Source organism: Chanos chanos, chromosome 9, assembly GCF_902362185.1.
Source record: "Chanos chanos chromosome 9, fChaCha1.1, whole genome shotgun sequence".
Taxonomy (NCBI): Eukaryota; Metazoa; Chordata; class Actinopteri; order Gonorynchiformes; family Chanidae; genus Chanos; species Chanos chanos.
This window is the reverse complement of record NC_044503.1, coordinates 26,547,184-26,571,074: the sequence shown is the minus strand read 5'-3', so window position 1 is coordinate 26,571,074 and position 23,891 is coordinate 26,547,184. Positions and strand designations below refer to the sequence as shown.

Below are 23,891 nucleotides of genomic sequence, written 5' to 3'. Positions count from 1 at the left end.
GTGTATTTTTGAAATTCTCTGGGAAAGTAGGGGTACCTCCTTCTTCTGCCAGAGTGCTTTGTGTTTGGGATAATCTACGTAAATAAAGAAAAGCTACCCAAAGTGTTTGAATGCCATGATGCACACACACATGCACACACACACACACACACCATCTTTTATGCTTTCAAACTACACCAAACAAATGTCTCAAACAATTTGCCCCTGTATATTGACCATACTTGCAACATAAGCCTGATCAACATTCCAGCACAGTTTTGCCGTGTGGGGATTGGAACACATTTCACGGTGTAATCCAAGGCTTTCACAGATTGGGCCCATAATGGAATTCCAGTTTTCTAGGACGGAATAGGAGAACGTGAATTTTTTTGCGCAGCTCTGTCAAGATGCTGCAGTCATTTTCCCACGAGAGCTGGATTACCTTCCATATCGTTATGATGGGGAAAATAAGACTGGTAAAGAGCAGCCATTTTCTCTGAGGAGTGCAGTGGAAACAAATCGAATAGATGTAAGGAATACTGGGAAGCTATAGGGAGAAAGAATGCTTTTGTGTGAGTAATGTTTATCTGTTTAGCATTTCCAAGAATGTGAGGGAGTTTTCAGGTATCTGATTCCCTGTGAAGTGCTGTTCTTTATTTGGGATGAAAAAGTCAGCTTGTCATCTCTGAGGGTGTGTTTGAAAGACAAAAATTCCGTATTTTTCCACTCACCGTACTGACACGCTCTCCAAAACATTGACTGATTTTTTTTTTTTTTTTTTTGGAGAACACCTGAATTTTCCATGAATGCTTAGTTGTTCTCCAGGGACTTTTTTTTTTTAAAAATGTTTTTGGAGCGCAGATCAACAGCGTTAAATCAGTATTAAACCATCTATCTATGACAGATAAAAAAAAGGGGTAAATGACACATAAGCAGTTAGCAAGTTGTCTGTAAGGATTAAATTAGCTCATTGCCACAATTCTTCCATTTCATTACTGGTCAAAAATTATATTAGCCTGACATACACGCTAACGTTTAATGATTACCTTTTGACATTGTAGCGTAACTGTAATATTTCAGGTTTTTCTGTTAGTCTGTCTCGTGAAAGTCAGCTAGTGATTCATTACCAGTTGCTAGCACTACAGGAATCAGACGTCCTTAACTAACCAAACCCATTTTACTCAGTGTTTCTGCTTAGTTCACGTGTTCAACAAGATGTATGATGTTTCTAAGAAAAGAGCCAGCAGAGCTGTTGTGTCAGCTTCCTTAACTAAAAAATACTGAAGACAAAAATAAAGGATATTTAATCGGCCAGGTATAGAGAAGCCAATTATTTATTTTTAAAAATGTCTCTTATTAAAATTTTCAGATTTTATGTTTTTAAAGACTAAAAAGGTTGTGTGTAGTTTAGGGTGTAGAACCAGTTAGTTTGGCTGGGTGAATTTACGTGCTAGGCTTTAAGTGAAATAAACACCAGGTGGCAGTAAGAACACAAAATGTGGCTGAGGACAAGTAGGTGCAAGAGAGACTATTTGTAGATCCACTGACGTCTCAGCTCTCTGTGTGGCGTTTCACTGCCGCTGTCCCCAAAGACCCGAAATTGTAAGACTATGCAATGTAGCCTCTAAAGACTCAAATGAAACCACAGCAAAAGCTACGCCAGAGAGGGGCTTCAACCGTTAATGCCCTCAACATACCTACAGTCTTGATACACATCTTCAGTTTGACTTCTTGAAGAGGGAAGTAGTTTTTGGATTATGGTGAGAACTTATACCATCAAAACTGAGGAACAAAACTTCAAGAAACCAAGAAGATAAACGGTTGAACTAGATTCTGTAACACAAATATGAAAAGGATTTCCAACCCACTCTTTGCTTCAGCATTTTGCTTTGAGATGCGAGGTCTTTTTGAGGTTCCAGTAAACATTACAAATTACAATTTCGAAACCAAGTTGTTTCAGTCTTGTCAAGTCAACTATGCTTCTAATCGCATATTAAGAGTACATTTATTTCTGGTATCAGATTGCGATTCAGTTGTAATCAGTTGCTTCCTTGAGGGTAAAGTATGTCAAGTCAGTATTACCTGAATGTTGAAATAAACATCTTCACAAACAAGCGATTAAAGATTTATTGAGACCATGTTATGCAATACCTGAGGGGGGGAAAACTTAACACCAGAACATTATAAAATGGGCCATAAACCATAAAAAAGAATTAAGAGCGCCTTGTTTTGCATTCTAGACATGTCTTTTGTGGAACAGGTGACAGGAGCTCAGACATGGGAATGATTTAGGTTTATTTACCGAGGTGAACTGACACTCACCTGTGTTTTATGAGGGGGGGGCCATAAAATGTATATATATATATATAGATTCCAGGGGCTGTCGCGGACTAACACAAATACGTGTTCACCTGCACCTTGTTACGGATTAATGCAGGTCATGGGATTGGATTTGAGATTGGTTGTCATACATTTATATCTCAACCCTAAACCTACTTGTCTGAAGAAACAGCAATGATCAAAAGTAAACATTTATTTTAAGATACACAATCATTTAGACCTCGTTAAGGGAACTGATCACTAAAAGTTTATCGGTCTTTCATTGTGTGTAAAATGAATTAAAGGGGATCTGGTAAAATCCAAGTCTTAAGTGTTCTGTTAAAGTGTTAAATTCCGTTTAATGTGCTGAGTGACTGAAGGTCATGAATTGAGTCAGACGGATGTCGGTAATAAAAGCATGTATTTTTGCTCTATCAGCTTAATAGTTAATATCTCAGCTTGTCAACAGGTTGTAGATAAGCGTAGTTGGATACTGTTTGTTTGTTTGTTTATTACTTGTTTGTTTGTTTAATTTACACATTTAAAGACAAGTAGATGTCAAACATTCAGTAGAAAGTGTGTCTGGTCAAGCTATCACAAGAGGCCAATGACCCTGATGATCTAGTTTACCTATTGATTCCCCTACCTAGATCACACCAACTCCATGTACTCTATGATATTTGCACTGGGTCAAGGTTTTTTTTTCCCATGTCACTGTCTAAATTCTCTATAGTACAGTATTTCACCATGTGGAATAGAATTATGAGAGTTCAGTGACCGAGGATAACCATTCAGCATATTTTTTTTTACAATACAAAGTTATGAAAATATGTGAGGGCATTGCACTGTACAGCCTGAGGCAAAAAACTGTCAGAGTTTCACAAAAACACCACAAGGACACCGCTTGTGTTCCCACTGGGTTATTACATCATCTTATGGGTATAATTTTACTATCTCCGCCGCGATAAGAAAATGTCCTCGGTGTCTGTCTCAGACTGCGCCTCGCTTCAATAAACGCAGCTTTTATCTCGAGCGTTTACAACTGACTGCCAACTAAGTGAGTAAGTACACTATCCTATTAGAAGTTGGGAGACACCCGCGGATATTAATAAATCATGTATTTCACAGAATCAGGCTTGTTTTGACAGAGCTGTTGTGACCTGTCTTTGGTCATAGCAACTGTTTTATTCACAGTGACTGATTTCTTATTAACTGGCATAGTTTGGTGACCCACCAAAAGAGGAAGGCTTGGTGTTTTCGATGATTCTTTAGCCCACTGCAATTAGTCACTGCAATGTCCCAGAGTTGTTTTTCACGAACCACACGATCGCCGACTTCACTTTTGTTTTGGACGGTCTTCATGCTGAGGTCGTAATGGACGAAGCCAAAATGTGGCTGCATGGTCATGATAGGGAACACGCAGAACTGATTAGAACAACAGTGTAAGTTGTCTAAACATGTTTCTATTTGTGGTTCTATGCACCCACGGCATTCTTTAGGGAATGCTTTCCATGCTCTTCCTTTCTACTCATTATTCAGACTTCAGTTCTAAATGTCATTTTTGCCTTTACTGATCACCGGTTTAAACTGAAATACACGTGTATGTTGACAGCTGTTCTCAGGTACGTACTCCATTATTTTCTATTAAATTTCTATCATTTAACAATGGTAGAAGCATTGAACATGCTTGTTCTGCTTCAAGTCTTTTGTCCTGTGGGAAAAAAAACAGTAAGAGACCTGTTGCAGCAGCATAGCGGCTGCTGCTTTAAGTTCAATTGCCATGTGTGCCACAACAAGAACAATCATTAGAAGAACAGGCCTAGGAGAACCAGCCACCTTACATTACTACATCAGGCTAGCAACCCTCTGGACCCAGTGGTCACACATTCTCCCTTTCATTCATTGTCCCTAACTCATTCACCTTTAACCTGCTTTTCTAGAGACAAGTGGCATTGTTGTTTACATCTATCAAACATCTCAGAACATTTTGTACTGACTCTCACTGAGCATTCAATACAAAATATTATTACCCCCCCCCCCCCCCTTTCCACCCACGCACCCGCACACACACGCACACACACATACACATACACACACCTCCACAGGACACTAAAGCCAGTTACAGAGCGCTCATAATCATTTTATTGCCCCCGTGTGTCACACAGACTGACCATGTGTGTTTAAGAAAAGAAATCCTAGATTCTGTCAATGGGATGGGATGGCAGAGAGTTTAACACAAGGTTCCTGGTCTAAAGGTCACCTATATGCCTCTTTGAAGGTTAACAAATTTATTTAGCTGACACAGACCAAAATGAAGTGTGCTGTTCAGTGACAAAAACAGCTCTGTGTCCTACAGGCTCATGTGAAAGACAAGAAAGCTTGTGATGTGAAAAGATTAAAGTCGAGAGTGGAAATAGTTACATTTTTAAAAAAGATAGTGTCACATAACATATTGCCAGAGTATTAAACACTGTCTGGAAACAGCCGATGAACAGAAGGTATTTAAAGATAATTGACAGGAAAGGAGAACTGTGCTGTGCCCCATTTACTTGCAGCTGTTTGAGGTAAGAGATTTGGGATGTGTACAAAACATCTATTACTTTCCTCCCTGTAAACTATCTGCTGGTTTTTTCTTTTTTTCTGTCGGGGTTTGGTCAGACTGCAATAGCTTCTGGAAACGCTTGCTGTGTGAACCATCGATACATGGAGCAATTTTACGAGCAATGGCTCTTCATCTGAGTATGAAGAACCATTAAAACTCTCCCAGAACAAGTCTGATTTTTTTCTAATGTTCTTAGAGCATGTGCACACAGTGACAAGATTCTACAGGGAATCCTGAGCACCTGCATGTCACCTGCCATTCACCTCCGCTGACTGAATGTGAACCTTAAGCTCTTTTATGGGAGGCAAATCTGTTTATCTACCTGTATAAAGATAGATAGATAGATAGATAGATAGATAGATAGATAGATAGATAGATAGATAGATAGATAGATAGATAGACCACCCCCCCACACACACACACATACAAACACACACACAAATGTTTTGTGGGAAATTCCATGACGAATTGAAGTATAAGTGTATTTTCTGTTTAACGACAATGAATATGAAACATTAAAAATGTAAAAATTTGTGGGGGGTTTTTTCAGTGTGCATCTTTGGGAGCCCTGACTAGTCTTGATGGAGTCTTGGCTGGACTGTTGTTAAGCTGTTTCTATAACAAATGAAGGGGATGTACATATCTTTGCACAATAACAAGAATACATTGATCGGCACTGATTTACAATTGATTATCTATCATCTTATTTTCTTAGTGCCTAACACACTGGTCATGCAACAACTAAAAGAAAAACAGGGTTTACTGCCTAATCCAATCATCCCCTTTGGTTGTTTGTTTAAGTGTGTACGTGAGTGTATGTGTGTGTGTGTGGCGGTCCCACTAACTTTCAAGAAACATGAACATGCCAACATCTTATCTTCAAATTTACGCTATCAAAATGCACCACACTGAAGCTACTTGTTAATTTCCATAAACACCAGTAAAGCAATTTGCTTATCTGACTGTAGCCTTAGTGCCAGGCAGTGCAGGCAATAGATAATAAACCAGGACACGGCAGGTATGATCACTACAACCAAAAAAAAAACAACTCCTATCAACAAAGACAGATAACAAATGGAACAGATTTTAGTTCTTGTCAAGACATGAAGAATCTGAGGAAATTTTGCGAGCGAGGATGCAATGGTCAGAATAAACCTTGTAATGCATTTGTGTAAATTGTTCGACATAGTGAGCTGACCAAACCCAAAGCTGACCGAGAGATTGAACATTTGACAGAGCTCATTTCAGATATGGTTTTCAACTTCATTTGGTTAAAGACTTCCATTTTTGCTGGTGCACAAAGATATAAGCAACTATCACACTAGCCAGGGGTTGATTTTACTTAGTCATGGTGACTCAATATGACATCAGTGACGCCATATAATATGAGTAATTCCATAGAGGATGAGTGACTCCATATGGCATCACAGTCCTGTTGTTCAACAGACTTTTAATTGTGTCAAAGTGTCAGACTGCTGTTCAAGGTCAGTTCTATTCAGTGTATGTTTCATTTTGATTTTAAGCCATATGTATAGCTAACCTTTTTTTTTGGGGGGGGGGGGGGGGTAATGACACTAATCAGACAGATTTTGTGTACAGTGCATTAGGTCCTCTTTTGCTGCCTTCTTTGTAAAAAAGAAAAAAAAATCAGTAAAAAAAAATTGGTGATGTCACTTAGAACTTTCATTACGTAATCTTGCATTGGAAGTGTTATTAACTGACAGCGAAAAACTGAAATCTTTTAAGGGAGAAGAGCCAGAATAAATGCAGTCAAGTCTGTGAAAATGATACCATTTTTAAAAGACTTCAAAACACAGTCAAATCTACACCCTGTGACACTCCTCTAAGTCACAAGGTGTGTCGATCATAATTGGAAGAAAATTCCACTGAATCATCCGCCAAAAACTGCCTAATTAAGAATCGTGGAGATCGTCCAACAATATACGTGCAAAAAGAAAGGGAAAAAAGGTGGAATCTTTCCAGTGATGGATGTTCATTGAGAAAACCTTATCACTTTGGCATTGACCATAGCCAATTGCCACATAGCTCAGGGGCAAGTTGTTTTTCACAAAGCAAATGCCGTTTGCATGTCTGGTCAAGGTTCACGGGTTTAACGGAGTAAATTGCCTTTATAAATAGATGAACCAACTGAAACAGGTGTGTGAATCCCACAGGTTCCATCTCTCTCTGTCCGACTCTCCTTTTCCCTCCCTGCTTTGAATTAAGGTAGTCGTGGTTTTTATATGGACGTTTCCTCGCAGTAATAGCCTACTCCAGCTTTAAGGATTCAGCAGATACTAATTTTGCCTTTCAGTCATCGTCTGACAATATGGATTACGAATGTCATTGTGTAGATAACAACAATGGGCAGCCTAGCGCTATCCTGTACCATATTCTCAGCCGAACGGACAACGACGAGCCGACCCATAACAACCTGAATTGTAACTTGGTCGCGCACAAATGTCATTGTGACACGAGACGGACTGTTTGCCTGAAAACGCCAAAAGAGACGTGTCAGGTCGCTTCAGGCGTGTTGGTGAAAACCATTCATTTTATGAAGAGCCTTCCGGCTTTTCAACAACTGCCACTGAAAGATCAATTGACCTTACTCCAGAATTGCTGGGCACCGCTCTTCATACTGGGTCTCGCGCAGGAAAGAGTGAGTTTTGACGTAACCGATACGCCGGCTCCTAGCATGCTGAAAAGAATACTTCTCAATCACCGAGAAAGCCATGACTCCGACCGCGAACAACCCACCTTGGCAGGAGTGGAGAAAATCATGTCTTGCCTCAAGAAGTTTTGGAGCTTGGATTTAAGTCCAAAGGAGTATGCCTACCTCAAGGGCACCATCATATTCAATCCTGGTAGGTACATGTATTTTATTAAATTTTTTTTACTTATTTTAATATTGTTTCATATTTGACTCTATAGATTAGAATCATCTGTGAACTGTAGCCTATTATATATCACAAGGCAGTGGTCAATACAGAAGATGTTTTTAATTCTTGAAAATGAAATTTTCTTTAAAAGAAAAGTTTGCAGTGAAACAGTAACATTTGGATTTCAGGTTTAGGGCACAAGAATAGGATGAAGTGTATTTTTAACTTGAATTCCCCCCCCCCTTTTTTCTGAACAGATGTCTCAGATTTGAAGGCCTCTTTGTTCATCGAGGGTCTCCAACAAGAGGCTCAGCACGCTCTAAGGGAAGTCGTTTTCCCGCTTCATCCCGAGGACAGAGGCCGTTTTGCTCGAATTCTTCTCACTGCCTCGTCTTTGAAAACCATCACGCCGTCCTTAATCACAGAACTCTTCTTCCGGCCAGTCATTGGACAGGCGCATCTTTTGGACCTGCTTGTCGAAATGCTTTTCACGAGGTAGTGAGCATTCTGAACACCGAATCCGGTGAATCCTCGAACATTGTATGAATGCTCATCTCTAAACAGAAAGCTGGGACTAGACAAAGAACATACGCCCTTTGTAACAAGGGCTGGACAATGGATATTCGAAAAAGATGTAGTTGAGAAAAACTTGTGGGTTACTTTAACCATGTTTGAATCGTTACAAATTACATTTTTTTTTATTGTTTATGCTCAAAGATGAATTTTTCTACCCCATGGCAGATTATAATCAAGGTCATATGTCAGTTTTGTTTATTTTTCTAGTTTTTATACACTGTGCTGGACAGTAATTCTGATCAGAGTTATAATGCCGTGTTTTATACTATGATACTGTGGTTTGACATTAGTTTTGTAAGCTTGTTTCTTAAAGTCCAATAAATATTGTGCCCCAAAACAGGAAAACATATGATGTCCATGCTTGGTGTAAATATGTTTGTATTCAGCAACATCTTAAATAAATTATTATTTTTTTAAACAAATTAACAAATGCCTGTAAGTTACATATATACACATGTACTGTCTTGAAAGGTGTATAAGCTTAAGGTGATATATAAGCTAGAGGTGAAAAAGTTTGTCTTGCTGAACTTACATTTCTTCAAACTGTAATGTAAATAACTTTTATTCAGAAGAAGTCGTAATGATTAAAAATGTTTCCGATAATACCTTGGGTTGACTGTGAAGAGAAACTCAAGGAAAAATGAATCAGCCACTTCTGGGCAATAAAAGCCTGGGTACTATTCTACTATTCTATGACAAAATAGCTCATAAAACTTCTTCACTTTCCTTTAAAAAAAAATGAAAGACAAATCACCGCCCTCTCTGAAGCAGCTCTCAAAACTACACAACAGTACTGTCACAATAACATAATTATGTTTTGATTTAAAAAGCCAGTTAGTTGAGAATACATAGGTCATTTTCAGATTGACTAATAGTAATGTTCGTCACAACACTAATAATTACATCAGTGCTGTAAAAGGGACTTTGGAAACGTGTTAAGTACGCATCTTTCGTGCCTGGCACCGCCGGGACGATGTTTATCCAGAGGAAGTCTCTGACAATGACGCGATGAGGTCAGTGACACCACGGTAAATTACACACATGTTCAGAGATTACCTGACTTGAGCTTCCAGTCACTTGTAAAATACAGTCCACTCCTTCAGAGTGCAAAGGCACAACTGCAACACACGTTAATGGGATTGCTCCTTCTCTCATATAATTCCAAAAATGTGAAAGTTTTATCCAACATCTGTTACTGAGGATTTTTTCCCCCCCTGTCTGCCTCTCCCGATGCAAGGGAGTGAACTAATTTGTTCTATTTAATAGCTGCTTTTGTTTTCATATTGTACTTAATAGATGCGTAATGTAATAGTTCTTCAAATTTAAAATGATGAGGTCTGACTACATAGTAATCTTTCAAGGATCTGCAAAGCATAAATTAAATCACAAAGTCAAGAAAATAAATAACTAAACTAAATGCATGTCAGTGTATTTTTCTGTATTAGTAAGACTTTTTTTTTTAATCTTAAAAAAGTTTTCACAGCAGAGGTGACTATTGGCTCCATTCCAATGTCTCCAGCTGTATACACTGTAAGCAGTGCATGCCACTGTACTTAATGCTACTCTGTCTCCCCCTAGCGGTGATGCTAAAAGCTCACCCAGCATTCATTTAATTTAGGGGGAAAAAAAAGAAAACAACCAGTTGAACCACTCTCTATACAGTGAAACAGTGGCTCTTGCCTGGAAAAACTCTACAGGAACTCATGACTCACAGAAAACACTGGAGAAAAAAAAACAACTACAACTATTCTCCAACAATCATTTTCTCCGTATCGTAAAACCTGGCCTCTTCTCTGTAGACGCAGTTCAGACTGTTGCACTCTTTTTAGCTGTCACCAAACTATTCAAGGCCTCTGGATCCTCTGACCTCTGCGACTCTTGACTTCATTTTTTTCCCAAAGACAAAAATTTCCAATATTGCTGTCTTTCATCCCCAGCAGCACTCTTAAAAACCCCTCTCCCTCCATCTCATTATCAGTGACCCACTTCCTGCTGCTTTAGAATATTGCCCCTCAGCAGTTACCCTCATTGCCTCCTCCAAAATGCCTGACGTTCTTCTCCACTTGTTCCCTTAATCTTCTCCCTACCTTCCTCACCAAGGCCTGCCTTCCTGTTCCCACCCCCTAACTTAAAGCTCTGTTTAACCAGTCACTACTCACAATGCCACATCCTCTCTAACCGAAAGAAAAAAAAATATGTGGCCAATCCCATCTTGAAGAGAGTAAATGTGAATCTTTACAATCTCAATCACCACCCCAAATTCAACTTGTTCTTGGTTACAAAGATTTTTAAATGCATTAAAACCCCTTCGGTCTGGATTCTAGCTCACTTCACAATACAGCGACTTCATGTCACTTCATGTCAATCTTCCCGTGTCAGCTGATTCTGTAATGCAGCCTTTAACCCAGTGACACATTTCTTCCTGGACCAAAACCTGTAAAATTTGGGAAGCACAGTGTATGGCAGCAGGGAGCAGAGTAGCGCGGGAAGCAGCCCAGTAACTGAAAGGTTGTGGTTTGAATCCCTTACAACAGATGTACACCTGACCAAGACTTTTACGCCCAAAGTGCTCCAGAAACATGTGACCTTTTTGATAAGATGATAATTCTAAGTCACCCTAGGCTAAACAAATGGAAATGCTGTTTCTCTGGCAGAAACCATGTTAGCACCCCTTCAGATCCAGCACAGCCTCAAAAGGAGTTCCTCAGGGGTCTGTCTTTAGCCCCTTACTTTTTAGTTATATACACCATTTCAGCCTGGTTTCACACCTCTGCACTGATGAACTTCAGATCTAAAAAAGTTGAAACGTTGTCCAGAATCCAATCACTGACTCAAACAAATTCCCACCTCTTGGATGAAACCTATATAGATTTTCAGGCTTACATTGACAAGACAGAGCACATTCTCATCGGCTCAAAACACACCCTTAATAAAATGAGTCATTTTCATATATTATGCTGTACTATTCATTTACAGCACTGTTATCTCTCCTCCTAACTGATCTGCATTGTTCATCTGGAATTACCAGTGGATTCCACCACATCATCTCAGCTTCTATAAAAACCCTATTGTTCTGCGTATTTATAGTATTAGCAAGGATACGAAGTTTACACATTCCTTATTGGGAAGCCAAGCGTAGGCCATGCATCTCTCAGCCAGTTCCCACAACTCTTATTCATATGTTCATATTGTATGTGGTTGGCTGTATTTAATGATGAATCTCTCTCAGTACCAGCCTAAGGACACTCCAGATGATCCAGTAACCAGTTGTGTGTTTCAGCTCAAATGTTCAGTCCTGACAATACATCCATCTCCAGCCCCCGAGACCTGCACTAGCTCCCCCATTAAAGAATCCACAAACTTCAAAATCTTACTGCTAACTGTCCTCAACAGGCTTTCGTCACTCTATCCAATCGGCCACCCCGACTCAGAACCTGAGGCACTCCTCTACCAGTCTGTTCACCTTCCGCCTGTGTCAAAGCTTGTCTGCTTTGGGGACGGAGGGTTCATCCAGTCACAAATTACAGGCTTTTTTTATGGTGCACCCTCACTAAAACTGTTCACTAAACCCAGGCACCTACTGTCTTTCAGTCTCCACCCAAACCCACCCTCACGATGAAAACCCAGGTCCACCCACCTCAGGCCCCCTCCTCCACTTTTAATTCCTTCCTTCTTCCCAGCTTGCTCTTTATACTCTGTAATTTGCTGCTCTGTGCATTCTGTTCTTTCACCATTTGGCTTCTCATATTTCTCGATGCTGCATTTTTGTCTTCCAGTCTCTGAAAAGCAGTATATAAATTGAAAATCATTATTTTTCACAAGTTTTATTTCTTAGGTTAGATGTCATTGTCTCATTAATTTGTCAGATGTCCAAACATCAATCCAGAAAATCCTGACTTGATTCTGATGCAGAGCCCCTTTAGATCGCTGGTGGAGGAAAACTCATTTAAATGTATAGTTTCATTAAACAAATCTCCATTGGGAAGTGAACCATAGAACAAGTATTCTGAGTTTATCTTATTTTTTTTTTTAGAAGATTGTGAAATGTTTGTTAACTGTGAAATGGTGACTCGCAACATCATACAGGTAAAACTGGAAAACTGCACTTTTGGCAGGGAGCCAAGAGAGACAGTAGGCCACTCATACATGTCAGCAACACCACTATGCAAGCAGTTCACTGTTAACACAGTCAATCACAGATGAGTCACCCAATGTGTGTTAAGTGTCTCAACTAACACTAGGTCTTTCACAGTTGCTCCAATCGGTTCTTGTTTCAGACAGATATGAAATATTTGAACGTAACCCATGACAAGAATTGCAAATGGTGACAGGTAGGGAAAGTGTTAAGAGCTGCAAGACTCTTTTTCTCTCTCTCTCTCTCGCTCTCTCTCTCTCTCTCTCTCTCTCTTTTTTTTGTCTGGAAATTGCCCCTCCTCCACAATGTGCAACTCAAGTCAGACAAACGCTAGGATTTTATTTCCTTTCTTTTGTCAAACCAGCTAAACAAGTTCACAACGCAGCGACCTTAGGGAAACAGAGGGAGGAGGTTGACACTATAGCGAGTCTTCAGAGGAGGGAAAAAAAAGTAGCGAGCGACGTAGAGCAAAAGAAAGGCAAACATGAGAGAGCCTGTGGCTGAGGTTAACCAGGTGAACCGTTTTGCCAAAATAAAAAAAAAAAAACCACACACACATTGGGCCGACAGTAAGAGTCATGATGATTAATGAAAAACATATATACACAAGACCAACTACCGCGCGAAGCACGGAGACATCCACAATAAACATGTGTAGGTAAAGCAAACCGTTCAGATTCAAACAGTTAAAACGGATTCTGGGGAGCAGCGACAGCACTGATAAACGTGTTGTGCTTATCAGTGAGGTAATCTCAGGTCAGTTTGAGTTCTGCCAACAGAATCTTCATATCAGGAACTCTGGTCCATAAAGAGCATAGCATAACGCAACCCCTCCGTAAACAACCAAACACACACACACACGGATGGATGGATGCACATACACACACTCATAGTACTACCATCATGTCCTCCTCAAAAACTTGTTTACCACGATGTCTATCAGAGTGGAGCAAACATTTGAGGTCAGCAAACATTTGAGGTCAAACACAAAGAGTCTCACATAAAAAAAACAAAACAAAAACAAAAACAAACAAACAAAAAGAAAATGAGGAGAGAAGAGAAATAAGGACAGTAAAACAATTAGAGACGAACATAAGAACATTTCCCTTTTTTATTTTGATAAAAAATAAAACTATACATTGAATTTTAAAAGTGACCAAAACTCCACAAGACAGACACTTTCAGTTATGGTAAAGAAGCCCAGGAAGTAACTTGTAGAGTTGTAACATTTCTGTACAAATAATAATAATACAAAAAAAAAAGAACAGATAAGGAGAAAAAAAACAAACCATCTTCAGTTTATCTAAAACTATTTGCTATCAGAGTCAAGACTGTACAAGCCAAAATAAACGCTGCCATATGCACTCTGTACGACGTCCTGGAGTGAACTAACACATAATTGTCGGTTATGCAAAAAAAAAAAAAAAGTCTATTATACAGTCTCATTACGATGTTAAAAATATCCCATCAATGTCTTTTACAAAAAATGTGCAAATAAAAAAAAGAAAGTCTTGCAAATGAATGAGAATATAAAAATGCTAATGAAAATAAAGTTGCCCTACAGCATCCATGATGTTTAAGCTCTACTCTGTTCACCATTATGTAGGATAGCAAGATACTTTGGGGGAAAAAAAAAGTGAATTGCTCTCAAGCTATTCTCTTTGCAGCAGGCTTTGTGTTTGTACACACCTTACTGGACTGAAACACTATCTGGAGGGAGACTGAATGGTTGAGGCTCCAAAAAACAAACCGACCAAAATAAACAAACAAACAAACAAAAACACAGAATTGAAAAGTCATCCGTAATCTAGGTTTACGTGTCTGCAATGAAGACCACTGGACAGACTTGAACACTTGGTAAATACAGTACGGACCAGGCAAAAACAAAAAGGGGGGGGGGGGGGGGGGGTGATTCAGTGCAACAACGGAGCACCGGACGAATCTGTCTCATTCTGGTAGGGAGAGTAGGCTGAACTGGAGGAGTACGCTGTGAAAACAAGCACAAGTTCATTTGTCATCTTCTAATCGTAAAATTAGAAATATTGGCCCTGACTTAACCGACCTCGCTAATTGCTCTGAGTGTTATTGCATTGAGCAACTGAGCGAATTTTATCTGGTGTTGCTTTGATTTAATAGTTCTTACTGGAAGTTTCAATGTAAAAGAAAACATAGACAGGGCCGCTATGTCCTAGTTATGAAACTGTGATAATCATTCAAATACCTGAGATAACCATTTGACTTAGGTCTCAGTGTATGTGTGTGTGTGTGTGTGTGTGTCAGACAGTGAGAGAGTGAGAGAGAGAGAGAGAGAGAGAGAGAGAGAGGAGGGAAAAACACATATCTTCATTCTTCAAAAAATGCCAAGATAAGTAATGAAATTGCAAAAACCACAGAGACAGTTACCCATCATTTAAATACTTCAGATAGCTATTTGACACAGAACTTGTGCGTGTGTAGGAGGAATGTAACTTCATCCTTCAAAAACCTTTCAGAATAGATAATGAAAATGCAGAAATGAGACAGGTACCCATCATTCTAACATCTAATATCATTCGAGACAAGACTTTTGTGTGTGTGTGTGTGTGTATATGTGGGAGAAGGATGGAAAGAAAATGCAACTTCACCCTAGAAAACTCTTTCAAAATAAATAATGAAATTGCTCTCCAAATTGCTACTGGCTTTGACCAGTATGGCATGTACTGTGAAACCTGAACCAGAAGAACAAAAGGAGAAAAGTCTCAACCAAATATGTGTCCAAATATGACAAAGCAGTCCAGGTCTCACAGTCACGGACAAAATGATCCCCTACACATAGAAAGATCACATAGCACAGCGAATCGCTAGAAACTCGAGACCATCACTGGATTACATAATGAACGCGCTCCTATTATGTTAGGAGTCCTATGCATGAGACCTGATAGGTCATTGTGGAGGTTAACATGCTAAGGAGGTTGGCTCCCTCCAGAAGCATTGAAAGATGAGAAGTGAAGCAAAATGAGCTTGTGGCCATAAGGAGAACAGTTTGAGGAAAATGGAAGGGGTGTGTGTGTGTGTGTGTGTGTGTGTGTAGGCATTATTCTCTTGTGAGGCAGATCAAAGGTAGGAATGCCAATGGAAAGGAGCGAGAGAGAGTGAGAAAACGCCTTTAGCATGAGACGCTAACAACGGGGCACTGATAACGAATGGTGAGTCTGTGGGACACAATCGTAAAAGCCTCTTGGTCTTTGAGTTAATGCCCCAAGACCAAACTTGAGTTAACGACTTCTCCCCACCCCACCCCATCCCACACCCAACACCCCACCGAAACGTCTCAAAGCTTGTGCCCGCACCCATGAGATAATGAGTAGTGTGGATTGAGAGTGTGTGTGTGTGTGTGTGTGTGTGTGTGTGTGTGTGCGGTAAATTTGTCATATTGTATATCATGAGAAAGAGTTTTGCACTTACACTTACTTCTGCTACTGTAGCCCCTCATTTTTCGTGCAAGTTCATCCGAAGGCGTCGGATCGGAAAGCTTAACCTCAGGTTCCACTTTGAGGGAATTGAAACAAAGTGTCAGAATGTGCTCAGTAGAAGTCATGGGTAACATACCCATATGGAAGTTTTTACTCTATACCCATATTTTGCTTTTAATAATGTACTGGTCTGATAATGAACTGGATAGGCTTACCACTGCTATTTGTGAATGTCATTGTCTCGTTGCCACTGTCAGGAAGGGTTCCATCCCTCCTCCCATTGATCGGCTGCAAGGCATCCTGGGAGTTGTAGTCCTTGTTCCTGTGGCCATAATGGCTCTTGGCCTTGCGCGTGCTGATGCGAATGACGCCGTGCACCAGCCGACACTCCGCCTCCTGCTCCTCCAGGTTGTAGTCCTGAGCGATGCTGTTGATGAGATCACTGATCTCGTTGGTTTTGCGCGAGAAGGAGGTGTCGGAAGTGCACTTGGCCAGCTGTTCGATCTGGTGCAGTTTGTACAGCTCCAGAAGCTTCTTGGTGATGAGGGAGTCAATGTCCGTGCCACTGTCGCTCAGGTCATCCAGGTCTAAATCCTCGCGAGAGTAGATGCTGGTGTTGCTTATGGGACGCTGGCTGTCCCCTTTGCCGGCTGTTCGGCTCCTTCGAGGCGGAGCCTCCGAGTTGAGCGGGTAATCCACCTTCTTGCCTGCAATGCAGACATCCTGGTAACGGAAACTGTCAGAGCTGGGCAAGTACCTGGTTTTGCTGGGCTCCAGTGTTATCCCGCAAGTAGGATTGGACAAGGCAATGCCGTTGGCTGTCGGACGGGGCTCCTGCTCGGGTTTCACCTTGGTATCCGTGGAGCTCTCGTTAACAGGAAGGCAGGGCTCTCGGGTGCCGTACAGCCCGCAGGTGAGAACGCAGCACAGGAGGGCTTTGCATCCGCTCCAGCCAAGAGAGGCACAGGATCCACAGGCATGCGTGCCCTGAGGGGAGTCTGCCGAACCCGGGATGAAACCCAAGGTCTCGGAGCCCCGCCCGTTGGCATGGCGATGGTGCGTTTTACGGGAGTGCTGGGTCTCGGAGTGGCGGGGCTGTTCGCCGTGGTGTCCCCGGCCGGACTCCTGGCTGACGGTGTGGTCCCTGGAGCTGGTGCGGCCCTGCCTGTAGCCATCAGCCCTGGGGCGTGCTGTGTGGTGGTGTGTGTGGGAGTAGGACTTATGGTTAGCCCCTGTGCTGTGGCCAGGCATGGCTCACCGCACTCAGGACCTGGGGTGACAAGAAGACAAATTCAGAAACGTTCTAAAATTCTAAAGTTCTAAAAAAGCGTTATAAATTCAAAGAGAACAAATAGTTCAAAACTTGAGCACATAAAAAGTTTTAAAAGGTACTTGAGTGAGTGCAGCATAGTTCACTTTTGATGTTTAAGGATCTTTATCTGACTTGCCCAGCTGTGATTATCTGGATAAAATATGAACTACTACTCAATAAATATTAGAATGCTGGCATGCAAAAAAAAAAAACAAACCAACAGAATTTTGTGGTAAAATCATTGTGGCTGATTATCAGATTAAAGTGATAGTTCTAGATTTTTATACCCTGCCACAAAAACCAAAATAAATTTCATGTCTAGGAGTCAGCAAACAATAATAACAGCAGCAGCAACAAACAAACAAACAACAACAATAAAAGGCCCACTGTATTTGCATGCATGCCTGACTCAGACGGCCCTGTTCTTATGCCCTGGGTCCTTCATCTGAGCTTTAACTCTGTGTCTCTGGTACAATGAAGAGAATGTGGCCAGATTTGATTGTTCAGTGTCCATTAGTGAGGCCAGAGATAAGAGAAGATAAAGAAAGAGGACAAGATTTAAGATTTTTATCACTGTTTCTATTGTGTACATTGGTCTGTTTTTGAAGTGAGACTATGGGCGAGCCTCTGACTAACCTATGCTTTCAGGGAGGGTTTTCAATTAAGAGGGGCAAATAATTAAACCAATAAACAAGAGAGGAGCCTTCATGAACTGCACAAACTGTGTAGCGTCACAATTTACCAGTTGCACTCATACAAACGTCTTTGGTTTACAAGCACTAAGGGTCATTCAAGAGGTTAAACTATATTAACAGTGTTAGCACCGTGATCATGAAATAGTCATATTTTAAGACCACATTTGTACAACTTCTGTGTTATTCTGTTACCTAATGATAATTAATGTAACCGTAACTGTTTTGTTTTGTTGTTTTTTTTTTCTTTCAAAATTAAAGATTGGAAAACATTGCTGGGATGCAAAGTTGTTTACAAATGTCTAAAACATGTATTTAACTTCAAAGAAATCAAAGAAAACATGGGTTCAAGGGTGAAAACCCAAGTCTACCATTAAAGTAAACTGTGCAGAGCAATGGACAAGATATTTTAAACTGTTATTGTTCATTCAGATGGAAATTTTGTTTATATGTTTGAAAGTCTGAAGTTGTGAGCAATTCCAGTAACTGTGGTCATGTGTATATAACAGAAACATATTTTGGTCAGATGTCACCAGTTCAGTTGTACTAGTCTGACTAACAAAGTCCTTCACCTAAAAAATGTGTTTGAGGCCATGTACATGTGACACACATTTTCGTTGATTTTAACAATCATTTTTCATTCTGGCTTAAATGAATACCTTTCTCATACTAAATTACTGAATCTCACATCATAACTGGCTTATTTTACTCCTGACTGCCCCCCCCCCCCCCCCACCACCACCAATACACAGGCGCGCGCGCGCACACACACACACACACCCCAAGTGAAACTATATAAATCAGTTATTGGACTATGTGTACTAAAGCTAATCTAACGTGCACTGTTTAATTTTAACTGAAACTTTTATTTGTTTCTTGTTTGATTTGCCATTGTACAAGAGATATTTCTAAACAAATTATAAAGTTTTCATTTAATATATCCACACAGCGAACAGTGCTGTAGTCTATTACATCTCAGGGACGTGTGAAGGTGTATGAATCAGTATTTGGCAGAACAAATATTTTTAAAAAAATGCTAGCTGTTGTTGTGCAATGCGGTGCAAAAATAGCATCCAGTTCTCATACATCAACACTGATGGGCTTCGGGGGAAATAACAATGGATAATTAATATATGATTAATCCTGAGATGCCTAAACGTAGATGACGCTTTGTTCTGCAATCTCTCTTCTACACTATCCCTGTTTATGTAGTCGACCACATTTAAAGTTACAGGATACAACAGTACACAAAGTTAATCCTTTCATAGACTCCACTGAACTGCTCTTGGTTTGCACCTTGAGCAAGGTTCTCCGGAGTCCGCAATCACACAGTTAACCCTTACGTCGCAGGGAGAAGACGGTAAAATCCCCGTTCTCAGACCAATACTAGGCGAAACACTAACTGTAAAGCAGTAGTGGAGAATCATGGGAAACGCCCCCGAAGCGGGTACGACATTCACAACTTAGGTGAATAATGGATACTTGTTGTAAACGGAAAACTCCTCAAATTATTTTGCACTGCTTGCAAGTTACTTGACAGAGCGTCCATGAAGCAGGTCTAAATTTATCTACTTGTCGATAGCCTTCCGAAGTCATTTAAATGACGGGTCGTAAACCAATCGTACTTCTTCAGAGACAAATTTGTATCATATAAATCCACTGTAAAAGCTGCGTCTTCACGTCTGTTTTCTTGTCGAGATTTTCGATAACCAGTCTGCGGTAACATTTTTAAATCCACAAAACCTGGCAGTTTCTTCAGTTGTTGATGGTTAAAGCTGGCTGTGGCACTTTTAATTCATTTGCAAAGAAGTTTCACTGTGGAATTCAATACTTACCGCATATGAGGAAATCTTCACTCTTGTTTTGGAAGTAATCTCTTTTCACCGTTCAAAATGACGGAAGTGAATGAAAAAACACGCTTCTTCTGCCGAGTTTATAAGATATCGCGTTTTTTATCCATTCAAGCTCCAAAATCGTGTAGGTAAGTCCGAATTGTTTGGCTTCCGACGAGGCCAATCTCAACCAACTCGCTTCTCAGTAAACCTCTGTCGGTAAATTCCACAATGTTGTGCTCTTTCGCTCTCCCATATCTTACCTGAGGCTACAAGTAAATCCAACACCCACTCACAGGTAAGCGATGACGTCACTCATCCAAACGGATACGTCTGTGTATTGCCATGCAAGTTCCTTGTCTTTAGCTACTTCGTGTGATTACGGTCACTTTCTTTTCCCTCTCTGTGACTGTTTATGTTCTGTTTTTTCTTCTTTGACTTCGTTTGTCATGTGTCTTTAGGAGATAATATCCACTGTCAGTGGTTTAGGTCAGCGATAAAAAGTCAGCAAGTATAGATGTTTCCTGAAATGATATCCGAATCTCTTTTTTTTCTCGCTGTGCAATAAATTACAAGCATCCTATATTTACAGCAATGACAGGTTTTACTTACGACATAAAAAATATGTTACTCTTGGAGCGTCACTAGTTTGTTTGTTTGTTTTGTTTGTTTTTTTGACAGACACATCATGTCTCTCTGCATAGAGGTAATAGGGAGATATTTATTCATTTGATCTTATCTCAAGGTGTAACTGCTCTAATAACAACAACAACAATAAAAAGAAGCATTCAATTACAATAATATTTTTTCAGCGTATTAGTCATAATACCCCTTTGCTAATTAAATATGTAAACAAAAAAGCCTGCTACCTGCTATGAGACACAGACAGACAGACACACAGACAGGCAAACAGATTTTACTGAAACTTAGAACAATAAGTCTGTTCATTCATACATAGGCTAGGCTACGAGGCTACCACATGCCAGTGCATACCAACAAGAGAAATACTGATAATACATCATAAACTGCAGCCTTTTGCCAACTCTCTATGGCAAACTACATGATAATAAAATATGATACATCCAAAATACATGCACATTAAACAGATGCAATACTTTGTGAAGATACATTAGCTGTCTTGTCTTGCATCTCTATAGTCATTACTTCCAAACTCCTGCAAACACACACTCTCTCTTTCTCTCTCTCTCACACACACACACACACACACACACACACACACACACACAGTCGCGTTCTCTCTCTCTCTCACACACACACACACACACAGTCACGTTCTCTCTCTCTCTCTCTCTCTCACACACACACACACACAACAGTGAGGTCTACTGCGTATAATTCAAATCTTTCATTGTGCCCTATTTGGCTCCTCATCAGCGTTTGGTCGTTTTTTTCTCCAGTGGGATGTGAGGAAACATTCTGCATTACTGCGTGACAGCACAGGATGTGGGAGATTGCACAAGAGCATGGACGGGTGGAACAAGGAAGTATTAAAAAAAAAAAAGGCAAAACAAACATAAAACAAATAAGGGACAGTACAGTAAACAATCCTCAGGTAAACAGCTTTAACTGTGGCCAGAATCCAACTCGTTCTCAGTTTGTCGAGTTTATCAGTTACATGATCATCAAAGATCAGTTTACTTTTTTTTTTTTTTCCTTAAATATTTTGTTAGTATTTATCTGTGGCAGTGGGTTGCAGGTATTGTAACATATCTGTGCCTGTGTTCAACAAGCCGACTGGAGTCACCAATGACCTATTGGAATACATTCATCTGCGAAAGAACCCCGGTTCTGTTCTAAATTCACATTCACGCGGACATACACACATTTTCACAACATGTTTACTGCAATGACAGACAACCTAAAAGGCTTCTATTACATAAGTCTAAACATAAATACATACACACATACATACACAAACACACACGCACACACAGACACACTCAGGTATATTGTGTTGTGCCCATTACGCTTTAATTTGTAATCATAGCGTGATGTCAGTGATGTCAGCAGGCACTGGAGTGATGCAAGTGTCCGAGGGGATCCTTCCTGTATGAGGTTCTGCTGTATGCCTGTGGTGTTGTTGGTGGTTGTTTGTGGAAATGTGCCTAAGTCGTGGGTCCGAATCGATCTCGTAGCGGTACTGATAAGCGTCCAGTACATCTTGGCAGGCTCTATGCGTGTCTGTGACCCGCTTTTTGATGCCGTGTCGGTTGAGGTAAACCACGAGGAGGAAGACCATGCCCACAAAACCAAGGACAAGACCGAGGAACACGTACGAGGTCTGCAGGGTCAAATCAGCCACCCCCTCCTCCTTGGGTTTCCCGTAACATCCCAACGCCTGCGCCGTGAGAGCCCTGACCGCTGCATTGCGAAGCTCAGGGGGAGAGAAGCAGGTAACCCTCTCCGAATCGCCCACCTGTACCCTGGAGCTGTTCAGCCAGTCCGCGAACTCTTCCGTCTCGCACGAGCACGCGTACGGGTTCTCGCCCAGCAGGAGCCGGGCCCGTTCGAACCTCTCCAGCTCGCGGAGCCCCTCGGCGCTGAAGGTCCGAAAAGCGTTTCGGGTCAGGTCCAGCCGCACCAGACGCTCAAGGCCGGAGAAAGTACCATTGTAGACCGCCACCAGAGAGTTGTTACCCAGGAAAAGGCGCTGTAAGCTGGGCAGAGGAGAGAACATCCCTGGGGGTAGGAGAACGAGGCGGTTCCCAGCTAGATCGAGGCGGAGCAAGCTGCCAAGCCCGCCCCAGCGCAGTGCGGTAATGAGGTCCGTCAGTGAGGTGTGGTTATACAGACAGGAGCTGAGGTTGAGTTCCTGTAGTGGACTCCCTGATATAGAAAAAGCCTCTGGATGAATGAGGGACAACTGGTTACCACTCAGGTCCAGACTGCGCAACATGGTTAGGGAGGAGAAAGAGTGGGACGCAACCTCTTTGATCCTGGGAGAAAAAGTTTTGTGTGAAAACAGTTTGAATATGAAACCGTAAAGTTTAGTACTACGGTGACACACACACACACACACACAAACATCACAATAAACGATGGCCAGTGACCAGTTTAAAATAAGGTTCTGCGCCAGTTTTATAAACAACAAGAGTCTTTTAATTATCACATCTTATACATTCAATTATAATTTAGCTGCATGTATGAGCTCTCGTTCAAAACAAAGTTGTCAGAATATGTGAAGTTATTTAGTGAAACACCTTGGACTAATTTTTTGTTATAAATAATGGTATGCTTACTAAAGTAAATCTTCGAGTATTAACATGCCCCTAACATGAATACAAGCAATTCTTAACAGTTATCAGAGCTACAAATCTTTAGTTAGTATTGGTTCATTATCTGAGAACGTCCGCACTGTTGGCAAAAGGAATAAAAATTTCTGATACCATTAAGCGACATATTATGCTATAGATCAATAACATGAGGATGGGTTACTCCAGTGACACTTTCTTACCCGTTATAGCTTAAGACCAAGTTGGTTACATTCTTTAGTCCATCAAATGAGTTGTAATTAAGCCGTCTTATCTCATTTCCAGTGATGAATAAATTACTTGTATATCCTGGGATGTCGCTCGGTATTTCACGTAAGCTCGTGGAAATGCATTTGACAGTCCAGGACGCCTCAAAGCACTCACAACCAGATGGGCAATCTCCGCTGCATGTGGAGACGCAGAACAGGGCACAGAAAACAACAACCAACCTTTGCATTCTGTGGGTTGCCACTTTGGACTGCGCTACACGGATACGATTTACGTATAGTATCATGAATAGTCCGATAGAATCAAAACTTTCTGTCCTGAAGCCCAAATGTCCCTTCGAAAGCTCCTTTCATTACATATTACCTGCGATATCCCGGTTACGAGTGATATTTTTCCTTTTCCTCTCCCCTTCGCTTGGCGAATTTTAGTCAAGCCGGAAGGAGGAACATTTGAGATACACTGTAGGAGAAAATACTGCATCGTTGTCCGTTGAGCTGGTTTGAGAAAACAAAGTATAACGCATTCCTTGATATATAGCGAGCAGGAGAGTGCGAAAGTCTCTAGAGGACATCGATCTTAAAGGGAAAGAGAACATATTGCACTCGAAGAGGTC

At 40.9% G+C, this 23,891-nt stretch overlaps 3 protein-coding genes across 3 annotated transcripts; 1 reads left to right on the top strand and 2 right to left on the bottom strand.

Moving 5' to 3' along the window:
- Positions 1 to 7,075: 7,075 nt before the first annotated feature.
- nr0b2a (nuclear receptor subfamily 0, group B, member 2a) lies at positions 7,076 to 8,705 on the top strand. The gene is made up of 2 exons (XM_030784035.1): positions 7,076 to 7,764; positions 8,037 to 8,705. The coding sequence occupies exons 1-2, from the start codon at positions 7,230 to 7,232 to the stop codon at positions 8,276 to 8,278; spliced, it is 777 nt and encodes a 258-aa protein (XP_030639895.1). The 5' UTR covers positions 7,076 to 7,229; the 3' UTR covers positions 8,279 to 8,705.
- A 5,698-nt stretch (positions 8,706 to 14,403) lies between these two features.
- On the bottom strand, positions 14,404 to 17,193 carry kdf1a (keratinocyte differentiation factor 1a). The gene is made up of 3 exons (XM_030785342.1): positions 16,161 to 17,193; positions 15,941 to 16,018; positions 14,404 to 14,477 (listed from the first exon to the last, which is right to left on the bottom strand). Exons 1-3 carry the CDS (start codon positions 17,191 to 17,193, stop codon positions 14,404 to 14,406), a joined length of 1,185 nt encoding a protein of 394 aa, XP_030641202.1.
- Positions 17,194 to 21,780: 4,587 nt separating this feature from the next.
- tpbg1a (trophoblast glycoprotein 1a) lies at positions 21,781 to 23,564 on the bottom strand. Its single transcript, XM_030785341.1, has 2 exons — positions 23,254 to 23,564; positions 21,781 to 22,735 (listed from the first exon to the last, which is right to left on the bottom strand). The coding sequence occupies exons 1-2, from the start codon at positions 23,562 to 23,564 to the stop codon at positions 21,781 to 21,783; spliced, it is 1,266 nt and encodes a 421-aa protein (XP_030641201.1).
- Between the last annotated feature and the right edge of the window lie 327 nt (positions 23,565 to 23,891).